The 17,408-nt window shown below is 51.8% G+C and overlaps 5 protein-coding genes across 5 annotated transcripts; 3 read left to right on the forward strand and 2 right to left on the reverse strand.

The window, feature by feature from the left end:
- Positions 1–201: 201 nt before the first annotated feature.
- Positions 202–2,589, forward strand: B0I36DRAFT_378691 (kinase domain protein; the record flags this gene model as incomplete). The annotated part of the gene is made up of 4 exons (XM_046160724.1): positions 202–231; positions 736–830; positions 1,237–1,766; positions 1,820–2,589. The coding sequence occupies 4 exons, from the start codon at positions 202–204 to the stop codon at positions 2,587–2,589; spliced, it is 1,425 nt and encodes a 474-aa protein (XP_046003744.1).
- A 3,921-nt stretch (positions 2,590–6,510) lies between these two features.
- B0I36DRAFT_378693 (uncharacterized protein) lies at positions 6,511–9,998 on the reverse strand (the record flags this gene model as incomplete). Its single annotated transcript, XM_046160725.1, has 7 exons — positions 6,511–6,588; positions 6,861–7,601; positions 7,645–7,726; positions 7,754–8,065; positions 8,121–8,907; positions 9,070–9,418; positions 9,498–9,998. 7 exons carry the CDS (start codon positions 9,996–9,998, stop codon positions 6,511–6,513), a joined length of 2,850 nt encoding a protein of 949 aa, XP_046003745.1.
- A 167-nt stretch (positions 9,999–10,165) lies between these two features.
- B0I36DRAFT_343130 (uncharacterized protein) lies at positions 10,166–11,526 on the forward strand (the record flags this gene model as incomplete). Its single annotated transcript, XM_046156133.1, has 1 exon — positions 10,166–11,526. A coding segment is annotated over exon 1 (723 nt), but the record flags the coding sequence as incomplete, so codon positions are not given.
- Positions 11,527–11,942: 416 nt separating this feature from the next.
- Positions 11,943–12,712, forward strand: B0I36DRAFT_343132 (uncharacterized protein; the record flags this gene model as incomplete). The annotated part of the gene is made up of 1 exon (XM_046156134.1): positions 11,943–12,712. A coding segment is annotated over exon 1 (353 nt), but the record flags the coding sequence as incomplete, so codon positions are not given.
- A 2,975-nt stretch (positions 12,713–15,687) lies between these two features.
- Positions 15,688–16,372, reverse strand: B0I36DRAFT_343134 (uncharacterized protein). The gene is made up of 3 exons (XM_046156135.1): positions 16,266–16,372; positions 15,916–16,203; positions 15,688–15,864 (listed from the first exon to the last, which is right to left on the reverse strand). Exons 1-3 carry the CDS (start codon positions 16,363–16,365, stop codon positions 15,716–15,718), a joined length of 537 nt encoding a protein of 178 aa, XP_046003748.1. The 5' UTR covers positions 16,366–16,372; the 3' UTR covers positions 15,688–15,715.
- Between the last annotated feature and the right edge of the window lie 1,036 nt (positions 16,373–17,408).

Genomic DNA, 17,408 nt, shown 5'->3' on the forward strand with positions numbered 1-17,408 from the left:
AGGCACACGGGTCTCTCAAGACATGTGTCCATAACCTACATCTGGGGCCTCCCAGAGGTCCTCATCATCCGGCCAAATTGGCTTGTTGTTCCGTTTCATGGTGGAGTCAGGCTTCTCAGCTGCATGGGTCGCCTCCTTGAATTCCAGCGTATCGGGATCCTTGACATAGCCATGGCAGGCGACATGAGTCTCGCGACCCAAATGGTCCTGCGTCTTGTAGCTGAACGTGACGTGATCTCCCCTGGGATCCTTCTGACGTCTCCCGTTGATGGTCGTCGTTGAGTGAACTTCGCTCCTGTTGTCAGTCAGTCATTGTAGGACGAGACCTGGACCAGGAATTTGTCCCGATTCCTGATTTTGACATGGCAGCATACCGAACAAAGACTGCCCTGGGGTAGAGCTGCTTGTCGCGCGCTGTCTGATACGCCAACGCGACAAGTTGGCGCATCCTGGCGTCGCTTCTGGGGACTTGTTTAGCGTGGAAGTAGTATTTGACAATGTTGATGGAAGACATGATGCCCGAGGAAGTTTTGCTTAGTTATCGAGAGATGTAACACTCAAGATGCGGAATTCTCAACCTATTAAATACCTGATACGAGAATTTACTGTTGGTCTTCGCTGTTTGCCCATACGTGGCAGCCGGCCACAGCTCTAGCCTGAAGCCGCCTCTTGGGCGCTAAATCCTCGAAGTTCCATGCAAAGGCTGGCGGGGCCTGTCGTAGGCGCTTGGAACAGACCATTTATGGCCTCTTTCACGTTGTGAACCATATTTGCGGTTTCATCGCTTGTCGTAGGAGCTTCTTCATGCTCATCCGATTGGGGTGCATGGGGTGCGTTGGGCGTGATGAAGGTCGCAATGGGCGCTTCAGTTCACTAGCGGACCCACCCAGCAGCTGCGCCCCCCGAGGGAAGTCCCAACATACCCCAGGCACTATGTCATCACGGCTGTATCCAATAGGAACCATCATGTCTTACCGCCTGCTCGTTGGGGGCCCACCGAAAATGGGCCACCTCAAGGGTGGATCTGGACACTGTCTGCAACACGTCTTCAATCATCAGAAACAGGTGCACCTGCCTCCAGACCGACTATTCAGTCTTCAGTTTCACCCAGTACCAAAAAGCGGCGATCTCTCATGCGCTGCAGATGAGTGCTTGGCGTCAGGTCATTTCGTGGCGCGCGACAACCCCAAGGGTCTGCTCTTTGAGCCCCTGTTTTCTACGGCGCATAGGATCCAGCTTCCTCCAGTCACATTACTCGACTATGTCAGCACCGCCTGTTGAGTACGGATACGTCGATGGAGTAGAGCATCTCAGCGACTACCGACCGGGTGGCTATCATCCAATTCACATCGACGATCGGCTTGACAAACGATATCGAATAGTGCACAAGCTCGGCCACGGCACATTCTCCACTGCCTGGCTTGCCATCGACGAGAAGACATCAAAATATGTCGCCATCAAAGTCGGCACCGCGGACTCGGATTGCACTGAGGTTGATATTCTCTCTCAGCTCACACAGAGCGCTGCAACCTACATCGACTCGGAAGACAAGCTGTCGCTGATTCCTGTCGTTCTTGATCGCTTCGATCTCAGCGGGCCCAATGGCACTCATCCGTGTCTCGTGACCCTTCCAGCACGGTGCAGCTTGCGGGATGCAAGGGAGGCATCAGGCAGCTCCTTATTTCAGCTTGATGTTGCCAGATCTCTTGCTGCGCAACTAGTCATGGCCGTATCCCTCGTCCACTCACAGGGTTATGCCCATGGAGGTGAGCATCCCGTCGCCTCAAACGCCGATAACTCAGCTGACACCGTGCTCTAGATCTTCATCTCGGCAATCTTCTTTTACAACTGCCCTCATCCCTCAACAACTTATCGATACAGCAACTGTATGCACGGTACGGGGAGCCGGAGCAAGAGCCAGTAGTTCGTCTCGACACCCAGGCAGCATCAATGGACCCCGGGGTTCCTTCCTATGCAGTGCCTTCAGTGTGGCTGGGCATACAAAGCAATGAGATTACCCTAGGCGAGGCGAAGCTCATACTGAGCGACTTTGGAGTTACCTTCCGCCCCGGCGACAAGTCTCGATTCGAGTCATACACACCCCTTGTACTCCGCCCACCCGAGGCATTCTTTGAGCCAGCAACGCCCCTCACATTTGCCTCTGACATTTGGAGCCTGGGTTGTGTGATTTTTGAGCTCCTCGCCCATAGGTCGCTCATCGACGGGTTCCTCGCACCACAGGACGAGATCACGGCTCAGCAGGTAGAACTGCAGGGTCCCATGCCACCTGAGTGGTGGGTAAAATGGGAGAAGCGATCGAAGTGGTACGATGAAGCGGGCAAGCCCTTGAGCAATGCGTCCGATATCTGGTCATGGGAACGACGGTTCGAGCAGTGGGTACAAAACCCGCGACAGTCTAGGCATATGGAAACGATTCGTGAGGACGAGCGGGATGCGCTGTTCAAATTCCTGGGGTGGATGCTTGCATGGAGGCCAAGCGAGCGACCAGATGTAAAGAAGGTGCTGGAGACAGATTGGATGACGAGGTGGGCTTTGCCAGCATACCAGAAAGGCTTGGAGGGGCATTGACCTTCACCGAACTGACCGAGAGAGCTGAAGTGAGGCCATATATTTCTACCCAAAACACAAGACGATCAGCACAGCTCAATGTGCCACAGCGTTGTTCCAAGATACTGTTGATCGCCCGCTGCACCTTTTCACATGTCAGCGCATATCCATGCTGTTAGCGACGACGGTGACGACCAGCGAATGCCTGGCGTTGTACGTTTTTCCCTCTTTGGCAATACGAGTCCCACTCTCGCATCATACAGAACGCTAACCTCCGTATCATCCCTACGGACATCATCTTGTAGCAGGTTTGCAATTTTACGTCGGGCCTGGGAGGTGTAGAGGTCTCCCAGCGCTAGGCATGTGGCGAGATCCACCTGATGCTGTATGCACAGCTCCTCTTGGGGAGGTCGCACTTCCAGCGTATGGAGTATCATTCTCGGACTTATTTTGCGCGCTACTTCGCGCCGGTGCTATCCATTATCGGCATCGTCTAGTGGTCCCAAGCGGACTGTAGCTGGTCGTACTGTATCGGTCGAGAAGACGGACAGGGTGTTTGGTCGGAGGCGCTCTGGCACTCTGGATCGCCTTGTTGTCAGTGGTAACTGCGAGTGGCGTTCTATTTCGTATGGGCTTCGTCTTGGCGTCGAAAGTGGGAAAGTAGCAATGTCTCCGGTTGCTGGAGGAGAAGCGAATGATAACTTGCTGTTGACGGTCCAGTCGCTTGACCCGCAAAGAGGTCGGAATTAGTCACGTGATACTCGCTTCCCTTGATGTTACCTCAGCAGCGCTCAGGCCATTTGTGGTTGTCGCACTATACCTAATCGGTAAGTCACATGCACTCCTCGACACAAGCTATTTACCTCAGCGGGGTCAGACCATTTGCTCGAGCCAAGGCAACGGAGGGGACTATACCCAATCGGTATGTCATGTGAACGCTATACCTAATCGGTAAACCTTCTCGAGCAAATGGCCTGAGGATTCTGTCAATGATTTTGGGCCTGAGTCAAGATAGACACAACGGGAGTACGACAAGACGGTAGGCGTTTAAATATTGAGGAGTAAATCCATGAAGTGGTTCTATAGGGAGCACCGTTATTCAAGGGCTCGTTCACTTCAAGTCCTCTAGATCTCCATAAGCTTATACATTTTGACCACTTCACAGTGTACGAGCGGCTTAAATTACCAGCGAGCGTATTTCCGAAGTTAAGTCTATATGATTCTATGGAGTTTGATCACCTCCCTTACATGTCACGATCCTGCCTCCGGGGTCAACCGTCTGGCAGGGCGCTGGGGTTGCTGTTCTGCAAGATAGGTAAAGCCTGTGCAATCACAACTAACACTCTGCTGTCGTTCTCTCTCTGGGTTGTCGTTCGTGTCTCTGGGAAGAGATACCAGTCTCGGCAATTGAGTGACTAGTTCAAGTGTGGGTGAAACTGATACTTAGATTGATCGCTGAAGTACAAAGGTAATGACTGTCTACAAGGAGATCCTCCGGCCTCTATATATCCTTTGTCCTTCATCGTGGTCATGACATGCCGGGCTGACGGTCATGGTGGTTTGGTTGTGACCGTCAGTCTTGGCGTTCGTGATGGTCATGCATGAGATGCATGACCGGTGGTGCTGTGCCCGTGTCCCTTATCCTTATCGTGCTTACATAAGAAATCTGTGACGGCACTGCCACATGATCCGCCCTTGTCCTTGGCCTGATCCTGTGGCCTAGTTGTTTGTGCTCCTTTCCGTGCCCAAACTCATCCCCTGTTGGTTGGCCGTTACATTACAGTGGCGACCACGATCAGTGTCCGTGAAATGCAGAAAAGTCGTCGACTCCGCACGGACTCCTTTGACCCATATGGCTTCAGACTGTGCGTAGACTTCTTAGCACTATGCAACTCCATTGGTTGCACTGAACCTAACATTGACAGAAAGCCCCCACGACTGATTTAACTAATTATCCCAAATCGCTACTTGCAGCACTTTGTACTGTTAATGATTTAAAGCCAGCACTTGAGAGAATATAAGGGCAAAGTCGTAATGTATATGCACCGGATAGCGTTATAGGTGAGTGACGAGTCTGCCTTATCCCGCACTTTCATGTCACGATCCGGCCTCCGGGGTCAACGTCTGACCGGACGAGTGGGGTTTATGTTCTGAGAAGGTAGGTAGAACCTGCGCAATACTGACTCCGTTGTGTCGTGATCTCTGGGGGTTGTCGTTCGTGTCTCTTGCGAGATATCACGCTCGGATCAATTGAGTGACTAGGTCAAGTGAAGGATGAGAATGATACTTAGATTGATCGCTGAAGTGCAAAGGTAATGACTGTCTATCTAGGAAATCCATCGTGTTCTTATATCCTTTGCCCTTCATCGTGTTATGCCATGAATCGCTGGATATGTTGTGATCCCCATATCCATGGGTCGTTGGATATGTTCATATCCACATATCCATTCCTTATCAGGTATCTTGTACCTTATCGTGATTGATGACTCAGCCGTGCCCCTCGCATGACCTGCCCTTGTACTTGGCCCGACCATGCGGCCTTGTTTGTCCTCTCCTCTGTGCCCAAACAAGCGCCCTCCTGTTGGCTGGTTGTCACATTATTCTCCTCCTCCCCTGGCTCTGTCCTCAGAGTGGGTACATAAGTGAGTGTGTCCCTTCGACCTGGTTCCCGGCCTCTTTGTTCCTCAAGGCTCATCATGTCGTCAGGTCGAATTGAAAAGCAATCGAAAAATCGTGCTCCGCGCGCCGCCAAAACACATCAGCGCGACTCCCTTTTGGCGGTCATTCTGCAGAACGCCGTTACGATGCCATCTTGCTCGTTTTGCGAGGGTCGAGGCACTGCGTCCTGCGAGGTTTCGTTGTCTGACTCCAGCCGGTGTGCTGAGTGTGTGCGCCTTGGTCGCTCGCGGTGCGATGTTCGCGGGGTTGGTCCTGACGAGCTGCGTCGTATTGCGAACCAACATCAGGAACTCGAGGAAGCCTCAACGATTCTCGTCAATGATCCTAGGGCGCTTGAGGATAGTCAACTACCAGCGTCGAACGTCGTCTTTCCATGGTTGCTCGATACACAAACTACGTTGTCAAGATCGGTTGACTTCCTACCGGCCGGATCAGCGCAGCGCAGCCGCCTCTATCAGTTCTCAAGAGAACTAGGATCCGAGATCACGCAATCATACGATGGCAATCTAGCTGGTGTTACTTGGGATTCCGTGTTCGAGGACTGGGCTCAAGAGCTCCGAGAGCAGATCGAGGATGCTGTCCGGAGCGATGCTCGAAAAGACAACTACGCTCTCAAAGACGTTCCTCGATACCTTGGACTCCCATGGATGCATTCCAATCGCATTTAAGAGCGCGGCTCCCTACGAGTTGTCTTATGCAGGCCGGACGAACGCGATCGAAGGTATCAAGGCAGACATCACGGCGCGAACTGAGTCCTTGCTTACGGAACATCTCAGCCAGGAAGCTTTCAGGCAATTGTCGTCTTCCAGTCCTATCGATTCTGGGTCTTTCATTCGCACATGGTCGTCAAGGTGGGAGAACGATGTTGAAGAGATTATCCGAAGATGCCTAGCCGAAGTGTTTATCCAACTCCAATCCGTTGCTGACACTCAACATCTCGCTACCGAACTACCTTCGCCGTCAATCACAGCGGCAGTGGCAGATGCCAGAAGCTTTGGGGACTATCTACGATCCCTGTCAAGTCTGAGCGATCCCAGGAATGCCTTCTTTGCCGTTCTTCGGCGGACTTTGACGGCAGCCTCAGAACAATATCTGGAGTCCACTTCCATGCTCGAGGAGTTGGATGAGCTGAAAGACACCTTCAGGGACATCTGCGAGCGTGCGATACGGATATGCTTCGGGAACCGTGCTTCCAACGCCTTTCATTCTCAACCGCTCTCAGCTGAAGCGGGCACAAACACCCTCTTCGCCACGCTCTGGGAGTTAGCTTGGCCCGCACGATTTCCCGGAGGTCTGGGGAGCTTGATCGCCGAAAAGACGTTCAATGCCATATCCGACGACCTAAAGAACGCCGCAAAGCAGGGATTCAGCAACGTCTTCGAGAGTTATCACTACTGTCGCTCCTCGTCGGCGGAAGACTTAGCCTATGAGATCTTCAGTAGATCCGCAATCGGCAACTTATTCCCGAACTGGATCCTTTCCGGGTGGATTGATCCACTAAGCGACGAGGACTCAGACGAGGAGGAGCCGCCTTACATGAAGCTCCTGCAAGAAGCGAAGTAGTCGCCCTGCGCGTTGACGTCGGCGCCGTTGTCCAGTAGGAGTTGTATAACTTCTCTGTGGCCCCCGTCTGAGGCAGCTTGGAGAGCGCTGCCGTAGTAGTCGCCCTGCGCGTTAACGTCGGCGCCGTTGTCCAGTAGGAGTTGCACAACTTCTCTGTAGCCTCTGGATGAGGCAGCTTGGAGAGCGTTGCCGTAGTAGTCGCCCTGCGCGTTGACATCGGCGCCGTTGTCCAGTAGGAGTTGCACAACTTCTCTATGGCCTCTGGATGAGGCAGTATAGAGAGCGTTGCCGTAGTAGCCGCCCTGCGCGTTGACATCGGCGCCGTTGTCCAGTAGGAGTTGCACAACTTCTCTGTAGCCTCTGGATGAGGCAGCTTGGAGAGCGTTGCCGTAGTAGTCGCCCTGCGCGTTGACATCGGCGCCGTTGTCCAGTAGGAGTTGCACAACTTCTCTGTAGCCTCTGGATGAGGCAGCTTGGAGAGCGTTGCCGTAGCGGCCGCCCTGCGCGTTAACGTCGGCGCCCTCGCCCAGAAGGCTTATTGCAATTGCTACGAGTCCACCTAGGCAAGTGTAATAGAGTCTGGATGCTCGAGGAGGGCCCGGATCGCTGTCCGATTCCCGGTCAGCCTGATACAACCGACTCCACCGCTGAAAAGTTGACTCGTCCTGTAAAAACCTGACTGCTGTCCGAACAACGGCTTCTGAAGTCTCTGCCGAAGTTGCATAGCCCATCCAGTACTCCGCCGCATATCTTGCCATCGGAAAATCCTGCTTGATTTTCCAGGAGCTACCCTCGATATCCCGTAAGGTAACTCAAACAGGTTCTTGTGATGACAACGCTGGCACTGGTGAGGTCAAACTGGTCTTGTTTTAGAAGATACTCTTTGACAGAGAAGTGGGCAAGATGGAGCTCCTTCCTAGTCCTTCCATAGTCCGTGACTGACACCAAGCTGGGACAGTGCCGTAGAATATCGGCTTCACGAAACAGTCTGCGCTTCGGGTCGAAGCCTCGGCGCTCCTCATCCGTCTGTGTGGCTATTACCTCTACGGCCTCTAACAGTGTCAACGGCCGCTTGGTGTGGACGAGAAACTGCAGGAGGCGCATGGCATCCTTCTCAATATCTGCCGGGATGCTTCGAAGCATGCGACGGTACGTCTCATCGAGATCCCGGGGCAAAGTCTCGAGAGCTATTTCGATAGCTCTGGGACTCATACATGTTGCAAGACTGGCCAATTGACATGCGGCCCATCTGAACCTATACTGGATGTCAGATATTCGCTTGGGTTTATAGATGATAGAGGGAAACTCACATGCCATCAGCCCGGTCTCCGACTTTATTGCGTATCTGTTCGAGGAGATCCTGAGATAGGCCCTTGTCCACGAAATCGGAACTCTGTTCAAGCCTCGCTCTGACATAGGAGCGTATGTCGGCGTTAACAGCGTTCTTGTCCAGTGGCAAACAGTGCTCGTTGCCGAGCCAGCCGGGAATGAAGCTCAAAAACTCTTCTTCTGGCCGGCCAGTGGCAATCAGATGAACGTGGCTCAGGTCGGGTATTGTGAAGAATTCCTTCATCCACCCAAGCAGTTCCTTTCTCTCCAGACACTCGTCTAAGGCATCCAGAATAACATAAGTAGTTTTCGAGCCCTTGATCATCGCGCGGAGACAGTTTGTTAAAGTCAGTGTGTCTGGCTGCCGCTGGCCGTCGAGGTGGCATTGGTATAAGCTGTCGAGGTCTTTAGAGCGAGACCCTAACTTGTAGAGCTGAAAGAGGAGGGAGCGTAACACGCCGTCCATCTTCTGTTTCGCGGTGTCGTTGAAGTCGAAATAGAATTCAAGGGTGACGCAATCGTCCATCTTCCGGAGATGATCCACTATTGTCGCACTGAGGACGGTTTTGTCACATCCTGCTAAGCCGTGAAGCCACAGATGGCGATGTGATCCATGCTTCCACTCGTTGAAGGCAGCGCTATTCAGGAACCATAGCCCGGATCCCTCGTGCCATTGTTTTCTCGCATGATTGAAGTTCGTTGATGGGTCGGGTGGGCGAAGCCATCGATCGAGTTGAGCGAGGCGATCGTTATGTTCCATAGTCACAACTGCAGTTTTGGTCTCATTCGCCGTCAGGTGTAAACGTTCGAGACCTTTTTGAGCTACTTATAGTTAGATAAAATTCCATGGACTAGAACTGCGCTACTAACCCGAACTAAGTACTTCACTGATCCGCCTCTCCTCTTCGACTTTGTTGGGCGGGATCTGACGCAGAAGATTGTTCGCATACGCCGCCGCCATCATTGCCGCAAAGCCCTGCCACTCCTTGTTCTTGTGCGAGTCGGAGTAGTCGCATATCCCGCGGATCACTAGGCATGGGAAGTGGTTCATCAGGCCGGCCGCCTCCGTCTCGAAACAAAGGACGCCCTTTCCATCCGCCAGCTTGTCCCGGATACGCGCATCCTTCATCAGTTGGCTTCCGCTGGCAATCAAGCCGTAGTGAATCACGGGATCGTCTTCCTCTTCGTCTCGTTCCTTCCGGACCACCAGGTGGGTTTCATCATTGCCGCACGCGACGTCGCAGCCGTCAGACGATTGTGAAGGATGCATAAAGTCGGGCTTGTATAGTCTGTCGCTTGCTGGAGGAGGCCGTGTGTATTTTTTTTCGCTTCTTGATCTTCTTCAATGCCTTGTCCACATCGTCCACAAGCTGGTGGCCTTTCATCTCGTATGTGCCTCTGAGCGTGCTCACAGTCGTCCGCAGCACCAAGGGTGGTTGGTCCAAGAATGCAGTCTCTTGAAATGACTGATTCTGGATAGTCTTGCCAAAGTCGTAGTGGAACACGCCGCCTTTGCCGCCATCGCGACTGCTGACTACTACATCACCGAGTCGGACATCACGCTTCCGGCTAGGCGCACCGCCTCCGATGCCGACCATCAATCCGATGCGCACGTTCGGAAAGCTGTGGAGCATGTCTCGGGCTACTGCCGCCGCGGGCACTATGCCATATTCTGCATCAGGCAGGATGGCGATGACTACATTGTGGCCGCCGACCTGGCCCAGGGCATAGCTATTGTTGTCGTGCTGTGAGACTTGGCAAGGGCCGTCGTGTTCTTCGTCGAGGAAGGCCCGGGCTGCTACGGACTCGGTGGTGATGGCGCATATCCAACCGACCGTGTATTTCTGGGGGTCTGACATGGCTGGCGTTCGATCCCGAGCGGAGGGGAAGGTGCGGGTGTCTCTGGTACGCAATCGCTTGTAATATAGAGGAACCAGAGTGAAGATGCACTAAGTAGCAAAAGATCTAAGCAAAGTCGGGGAGGAGCATGGAAAGGGCCGGATGCTCTTTGACCCTGGTGGGCACCCTCCATTTGGGCAGAAGAATCCGGACAGTGGGTCCGTACACGCTAATCGCGTACCCCTGCGACCACAACAAAGAAGTCGGCGATGACCTCATTTTTGACGTCAACGACGACGACGTCATTTTGCACGTACAATTCAATGATCATTTAATTGCTACGACAAAGGGCAATCGCTGCAAGCAAGTTCAATCCATTTTAGACCTCATTTGAGCTCAATCAAGATGTCGAAAGTTGAGCACGATACTCCCAAGCGTGCAAAGGTGCGGGGCGTACTACAGTTCCTCGCTGACCACCACCAACTTCGCAGCGACAGCAACCCATCGCCGCATGACGATAATGCACGCCCGCTGTACTCCAAAAGAGATGTTTTCCGATACTACGGCGTCTCCAAAACCCAGGGCTATGAATGGCTAAAGACGGAGCCTCTCCTGGACCCCGACAGACCTGATTCTGAAGAGGGTGACAGAAGGCCCCCATCACCTTCACCCGACCGCCCTCCAAAGCAACGCTGTACCGACTGGGCCTCCCGACGACGTACAAACAATATCAACTTTGCTGAGAATCGTGGCCATTCAATGGCGTTCTCGTTCCAGGACGGTGAGCAGCTTCATCAGTGGCTTCTACATCTCCCAGAAGGTGACAAGTATCAGGCGCATCGCCTGCCCTGGCCCGTCGCTGCAATGGAAGCAGGCCTCGACGTCGAAGCAGCAGAATGCACAATACGACGCAGAATGGCAATGGAACCATTCAAGTACCACACCTGCAACTCCACGGTCAAGGAGGGGCTCAGCGACTCCGTCAAGAGGCAGAGAGTCAAGTACGTCCATCAGCAACTCAAGAAGCCATGGAGGGACCCGCGATGGCGTCATAATTGCTTCTCAATGGACGAGGTTCATTTCGGCTTCCAGCCTGCGTTAACAACAAAGGTCCACCGCCGCCCGGATCAGAAGAACGAACATTGGGTGATACAGCCGGAGAACCCACGACAGAAAAAGCAGAAGCTCAAGAATGCTAAGCAGGCGATCAGAAATAAGGAGAAAGATACTGCAGGAGCAGATGAGCTAGAGAACGAGAACGAGCAGACAATCCTCCACGCTGTCTGCGCGGTTGGGTACAACTTCAGGTCGTCATTACAATGGTACACGATACCCTCAAACAAGAATGGCAAGATGACCGCAAAGGTCCTCAAACCTCTGCTAGATCAGCTATTTACAGAGATCCATGAACATGTTAAACATACGGACGTTCGCCTATATATGGACAGCGATAGCTCCCATCATGCAAACGAGACTATGGAGTGGGCGAAGAAGAACCATCACCAACTTGTCATTGGGCCTGCCTCATCACCTGATCTTAACTGGATTGAATCAAACGTTAGAAGAGTCAAATGGCACGTCAAGAACACGCCTCATTTGACTGACGACGATCTAAGAGCGATCGTTGAGACAGGGTGGCACTCTGTGAAGCAGGACAAGCTCAACGCCGACCTCGACTCAATACCTACACGATTTACGCAGATTCTGGCTTCAAGTGGAGAAAGGCTCGCATATTGAGGTCTGATAGGTTCAGATGTCCAGTTTTCTTAGCGATTTGAGTGGCCCAGAGAAAGAATTGTTAGTCTAGTACAATCTCTTGTGTGTGTGCCTGTCCGGATTCTTCTGCCCAAATGGAGGCACCAGATCAGGCTCTCACCAGGTTACACAAAGGTGGGGGTGGCAGGACTTCCCCGCAGCTGATCGTCGTCAACGGAACCCAGTGGCCACGGCTTGGCAGAGTTCAGCGGCAGGGTTTCACTGGCCAAGCTTGGCAGAGTTTCAGTGTCCAAAGCTTGCAGTGGCAAAAGTTTCAGTGGCCGAAGCTTGAGAGTTTCAGTGGCAAATGTTTCAATGGCGCTAGAATTCTTTGGACCTGGACCTCGGTGGACCTGGACCTCGGTGGACCCGAGGAGGAGAGCGACAGAAAGAGCGAATGCGACCGCGAGAGTGACGATTCTTGTACCAGCAGCACTTCCGAAGACTCTGCGGGACGAGATTTTGAAGAGGATCTACTTATGCTTCGAAGCTACAGCCTAATCTCTACAGACGAGACAGGAGCGGTCCTCGGGATGCACAGTCTTGTGCAGCTGTCGACCAGAAAATGGCTTAGTGCCGAAGACAGAACCGACCCGTGCAAGGAGCAGTTTGTGCATCGGATGGCGCGCGAATTCCCCTCTGGGGACTACAGTAACTGGGCTAAATGCCGAGCATTGTTTGCTCATGTTGAAGGTGCGCTTAATCACCGGCCGAAAAGTCGAAAGCTGCTCGGGGAGTGGGCGCAGGTTCTTTACAATGGCAGTGGGTACGCTCAGAGCCAAGGCAGATACAGATTGGCGGAGAAAATGGCGAAGCAGTCGAGGGACGCTAGGATAGAAGTGCTTGGAAAGGATCACCGGCTGACATGGAATAGTGTTTCAATTATTGGCGAGATCTTGAACGATCATGGGAAGTATAACAAGGCGGAGCAGCTGTTTATGGAGGTGACGGAGACTCGCAAGCAGAAACTCGGACCGGATCATCCTTCCACGCCTAATCTGGCTTGCACCTGGCACGCTCAAGAGCGCACAATGGAGGCTATCGACCTGATGGATTTCTGCTACCAACGTAGGTTACAGGTGTTAGGACAAGACCATCCACACACTTCTTTAACCCTGCAGTACTCAGGCACATGGCGTGCCGAGCAAGGAATGCTGAGAAAGATCTCTTGGTTTAGGAGGATATGATAGATGTTCCCCTAATGAGTAACCTTCTTACTGTATTCGAACATTCCTTTAGCGTATTTATTTACGCTTCCACAATGATAGTCCTTCACCTTTTCCATGTCATCTTGCTCCTACAGAAAGCCGTGGTGCACAGTGTTCAAAGAAAGCCTCACTGTGACCGCACAAAAGTGGTGCCCTTGGGAATTTCGCAAGTGTTCATGCGCGACGTGAAAGCAACAGGTGCTTGCGACGGATACTCGTGTGGATCAGATAAGGCGATTTGGGGCGTTCCGTTGGGTCAACAATCAGGCGCTAAGCCTCTCGACTTCGGTAGTGCTATTGCTGGTGAGGTGACTCTGGAAATGGTGGTTGCTTCCTCGTTCAATGTGGAGGATGTGGCCATGACCCATACTACTGACCCTCTGCAAGGGTGCATGGTGATGACGACCTGGGCCGGTGGCGATCCAGGCCAGATATCCAGGTAGTTATCCAAGACGCGCTGATGGAGAAAGATGATAAGATGTAAGTAGCATGGCACAGTGCAGCCAGGCATCAGTGCTAACGCGCTTATAGGTTTCGATGGGCAATATGCCAGCTCGATCGCATTAACAAGTGTTTGCAATACAGGGCGCTAAAGGAGGCGTTGCAATCCCTCTCGGGGACCTTGACTGATACATATAACCGGATTATGGAACGAAATCCCCAAGAAAACAGACCATACGCAACGCACATCTTACAGTTCCTAGCGTTTTCAGAACCATCCACAGCAATTTCATCCACAGTTTCTTCGACCTGAACGACAGCGGCGGTTTGACCCAGAAGATCGCATGCCTGCGCCGGACGAGATCTCGCAGTACTGTTCCAGTCTGGTAGTCATTTCGGGAAGCAGAGATGTCGAAGCTGTTCAGAAGATATCCAGCTATCTCACTACTCAGTGTAGGAATGGCTGGTGTCGGGCCTAGATGCAAATAACTTTCCGGAGCAGCGCGCCCGGTTGGTCATCGCAGAAACTTGTCTGGCATATCTGCTTAGCATCCCTGGCGACCTTGACACCGAAGAAGCCACGCGCCGGTACCTATTGGCTGAGTATGCTGCTAGATACTGGGCGGAACATGCCGTAGTCGACTAGACTGTCACAAATCATGCTACGACGTTGGCAATGGAGCTGTTTGGTAACACGGGGGCGTACCATCTCAGCTTGAGGCTCTTTATTCCAGACACTTATGGGCTAACCGGGATGATGAGGACATACCAAGTCCCTGTTTGTACTTCACAGCATTGTGCGGGCTGCAACGACCTGCTGCACAATTAGTCGAGCAGGGCGCCGACTTCAATGCCCAGGGCAAAGAAGACGGCAGCTCGCTACAGGCTGCTCCATTTGGTCCAGAGCCTCACCATGCATGGGTCCTGCCGTCTCTTTGAGGTTCTCTATTGGATGATATACGCCAAATCCACATGTGCCGAGATGCAGTGTGACTATTTTCATAGTCGTATCCTTGGTATTTGCTCGTGAAATATAGGGCCGGGCGCTTATATGGTGATTTTGATCTTGATCTAATGTTTGCTTGGTGGTGGCCTCAACTCCGTTGTGGCCTGTGACATCGAGGTTCTGTGGTTTGAAGTCCTTCGAGACTGTCTAGGTTCGCCGAATTGGGTTATTACTTCACGGCCGTCTCCTCACTAAGTTAGGGCATATAATCGGAGGACGGTCTGCAAGCTACAGAAGTACCGTACGACGTTTAGATCGCCCTAGCCCCCTTCACATTATGTAAAAGACATGTGTTAATAGATCAAGCAGTCTTTGAATTGTAGTACAGTTTGCTAGGTCGTGGAGGGCAATGGCGGGCAGGCTAAGGCCCGCCTTACCAGAAAAAGCATGGCGCGCATTTGGACGTCGCAAATAACCAGGTTGTTTCTCGACGCTCTATGTTCTGTACAGTGGATTCTATAGGGCAATTCCAGCGTCGTTCAATCGCCTGTTACTGTTCGCCATTTCTGGAGGATACTTATTACGGGACAATCTGCACAGTACGCGCCACAATGCGCCACATCTTGCTGGTCCATGCGGAAACATTAACTAGTGTTTGAAAAGCGGACGCAGGTAGCGGTCACTACTGTAGAGCAAATGATCACGAAGACTATGGCCCAGACAGACAAGCCAGATTTTCGCGAGGCGCAGCGAAACTTATGTTCGAGATGTACATCCGAGCTCGTGAGCGGTGATACTCTCTACGCTATCCTAGGAAACAAACCGGTACGTAGCCTGCAAGAAGGGATTCCAAACCATCTAACAGAAATAAGGCACTTTGCTTGTTATGCGCGATTCGCGTGGGATTACAATGCATACAGCTCTATGGCTGGGAGTCTGATTGCGCTATTTGCTCAGACATTATCAAAATCCCGATCGCTATACAGGCCTGCGGTAAGTTTAATCCGTCTTTATTTACTTACTTCCTTGGACTAACGAATGAAGGTCATGTCTTCTGCAAGTCCTGTATCCAGGAGTCTATGAGATATATCGGAGTAATGTGCCCGTTCTGTCAGCGAGTAGTATCAATAGGATTACTGCAAGAGGTTGAATGGCAATACCTCGTATGGGAAGAGTTATGATAGTTATTCGAGTTATTGCAAAAAGAGTATCGTCGTTAAATGGGAACATATTGATAGCGCAAGCTTTCTTTCCCTTCGCCATCTCATACTACCGTCCCAGTTTGACGTCATATATAGTATCATTGGTCTACTGTTCTAAGATCGCGAATTATATAATGAAGAAGCTCTCAATAAGTGTAGTATATCAGTAATTCCATAGCATAATCTTATAGTGTGCTTAGTTTCCCAAACAGACTCCGCCTGTGATTAAAGGTCATAGTCGTGTTTGTACAGGCCTTTATATTGGGACCACGAGCACCAATCCAGGCTCCATTAGAGCAAGTTAGATGTCCAGCTGAAGCATCCAGAAAGTCGCCTAGTTAACTATTAGCTTCTCACTTAGATAGAGAGGGCGTTAAGCTCGTACTTAGCAATACGCTTGACATCTTTTTCCCTGAGGGCGATGTACATTCGCAAGATAACGTATTGTGCTTCGGATCAAGGAAACAATTTTCGCAAGAATTCACGAAATAGCCACCACATTCGTCTATGGAGTCTGATATAGCTAAGCGTCCTCCGTGGTTCCAGAGGCAAGGCGCTAAATCGAGGTACGAGTATGCTACACTTGATGAATTGGGCCATAGATGGCAGTTTGCACCTAGGATAACAGACCCAGAGAAGGCACCTGGAGACTGTGTACTATGTACGCGTATGCCTGAGATTCATTATTATTAGCTACTAGTATATGTAAGTGTATAAGGGATTAATGCCTATTACCGTCACAAAGTTCGAAGAGGTTATGTTGATAAGTGTCGCAAAGACCCTTAGATAGTGAAAGCACGAATGCGAAGAGTGATAGGAAAGGTTTATGACCCATCTTGAGTAGTTACGTAGTTAGTATTTTGCAAGAATGTAGAGTAGTCCTACATTTTATAGCAAGCATTCTCCCGTGCTAGGAGCTAGTTTTGGAACATGGAGGGTCGCTCCATTTTCGGCTTTGGACTAACCTTGTCCTTGGACCGTGGGTGTACAAGCTGTCTTCGGACCACTCCCTGTCCTAGGACCACTAGCTGTCCTGAGACTACTGCCTGTCCTAGGACCACTGCCTGTCCTGGGACCACTAGCTGTCCTGGGACCACTGGCTGTCCTGGGACCACTAGCTGTCCTGGGACCACTAGCTGTCCTGGGACCACTGGCTGTCCTGGGACCACTAGCTGTCCTGGGACCACTGGCTGTCCTGGGACCACTAGCTGTCCTAGGACCACTGCCTGTCCTAGGACCACTGCCTGTCCTGGGACCACTGCCTGTCCTGGGACCACTAGCTGTCTTGGGACCACTGGCTGTCCTGGGACCACTAGCTGTCCTAGGACCACTGCCTGTCCTAGGACCACTGCCTGTCCTAGGACCACTAGCTGTCCTGGGACTACTGACTGTCCTAGGACCACTGGCTGTCCTAGGGCCACTGCCTGTCCTGGGACCACAGGTGTACCGGCTCTCCTAGGATCGCTAGCTATCCTGGTACCACTGGCGTTATGGGACTACGAGCCTCCTAGGACGAGCTACTTTCGGACTATCATTCGTCCTAGGACTCTCTACTTGTAGCCTTCTTAATATAAATAGGTGGCGGGCTCTTTAAGAACGAGAAACTTCGCTTTCACTATCTACTCAACGATTCCAGCCATATCATCACATATTTTCTTTGGAATTCTTTCCTGCCTTACCGTTTATAAACTGTGTATTCTAAAATGATCGTACTTGAACCCCAACAGATATTCCGCGGATCGGCCGTTCAAACAACATGGTCGACAGATGTCGTTGTGACCCAAGTACTTTGTTCCGTTAGGGTAAATAATCGAACGTTTCATGGCTTAGAGATCCGAACTTCAAATGAGGCCGCAGATTTTATTGGTCTCGCCTGGG

This window comes from Microdochium trichocladiopsis, assembly GCF_020744255.1.
Source record: "Microdochium trichocladiopsis strain MPI-CAGE-CH-0230 chromosome Unknown B0I36scaffold_21, whole genome shotgun sequence".
Classification (NCBI taxonomy): Eukaryota; Fungi; Ascomycota; class Sordariomycetes; order Xylariales; family Microdochiaceae; genus Microdochium; species Microdochium trichocladiopsis.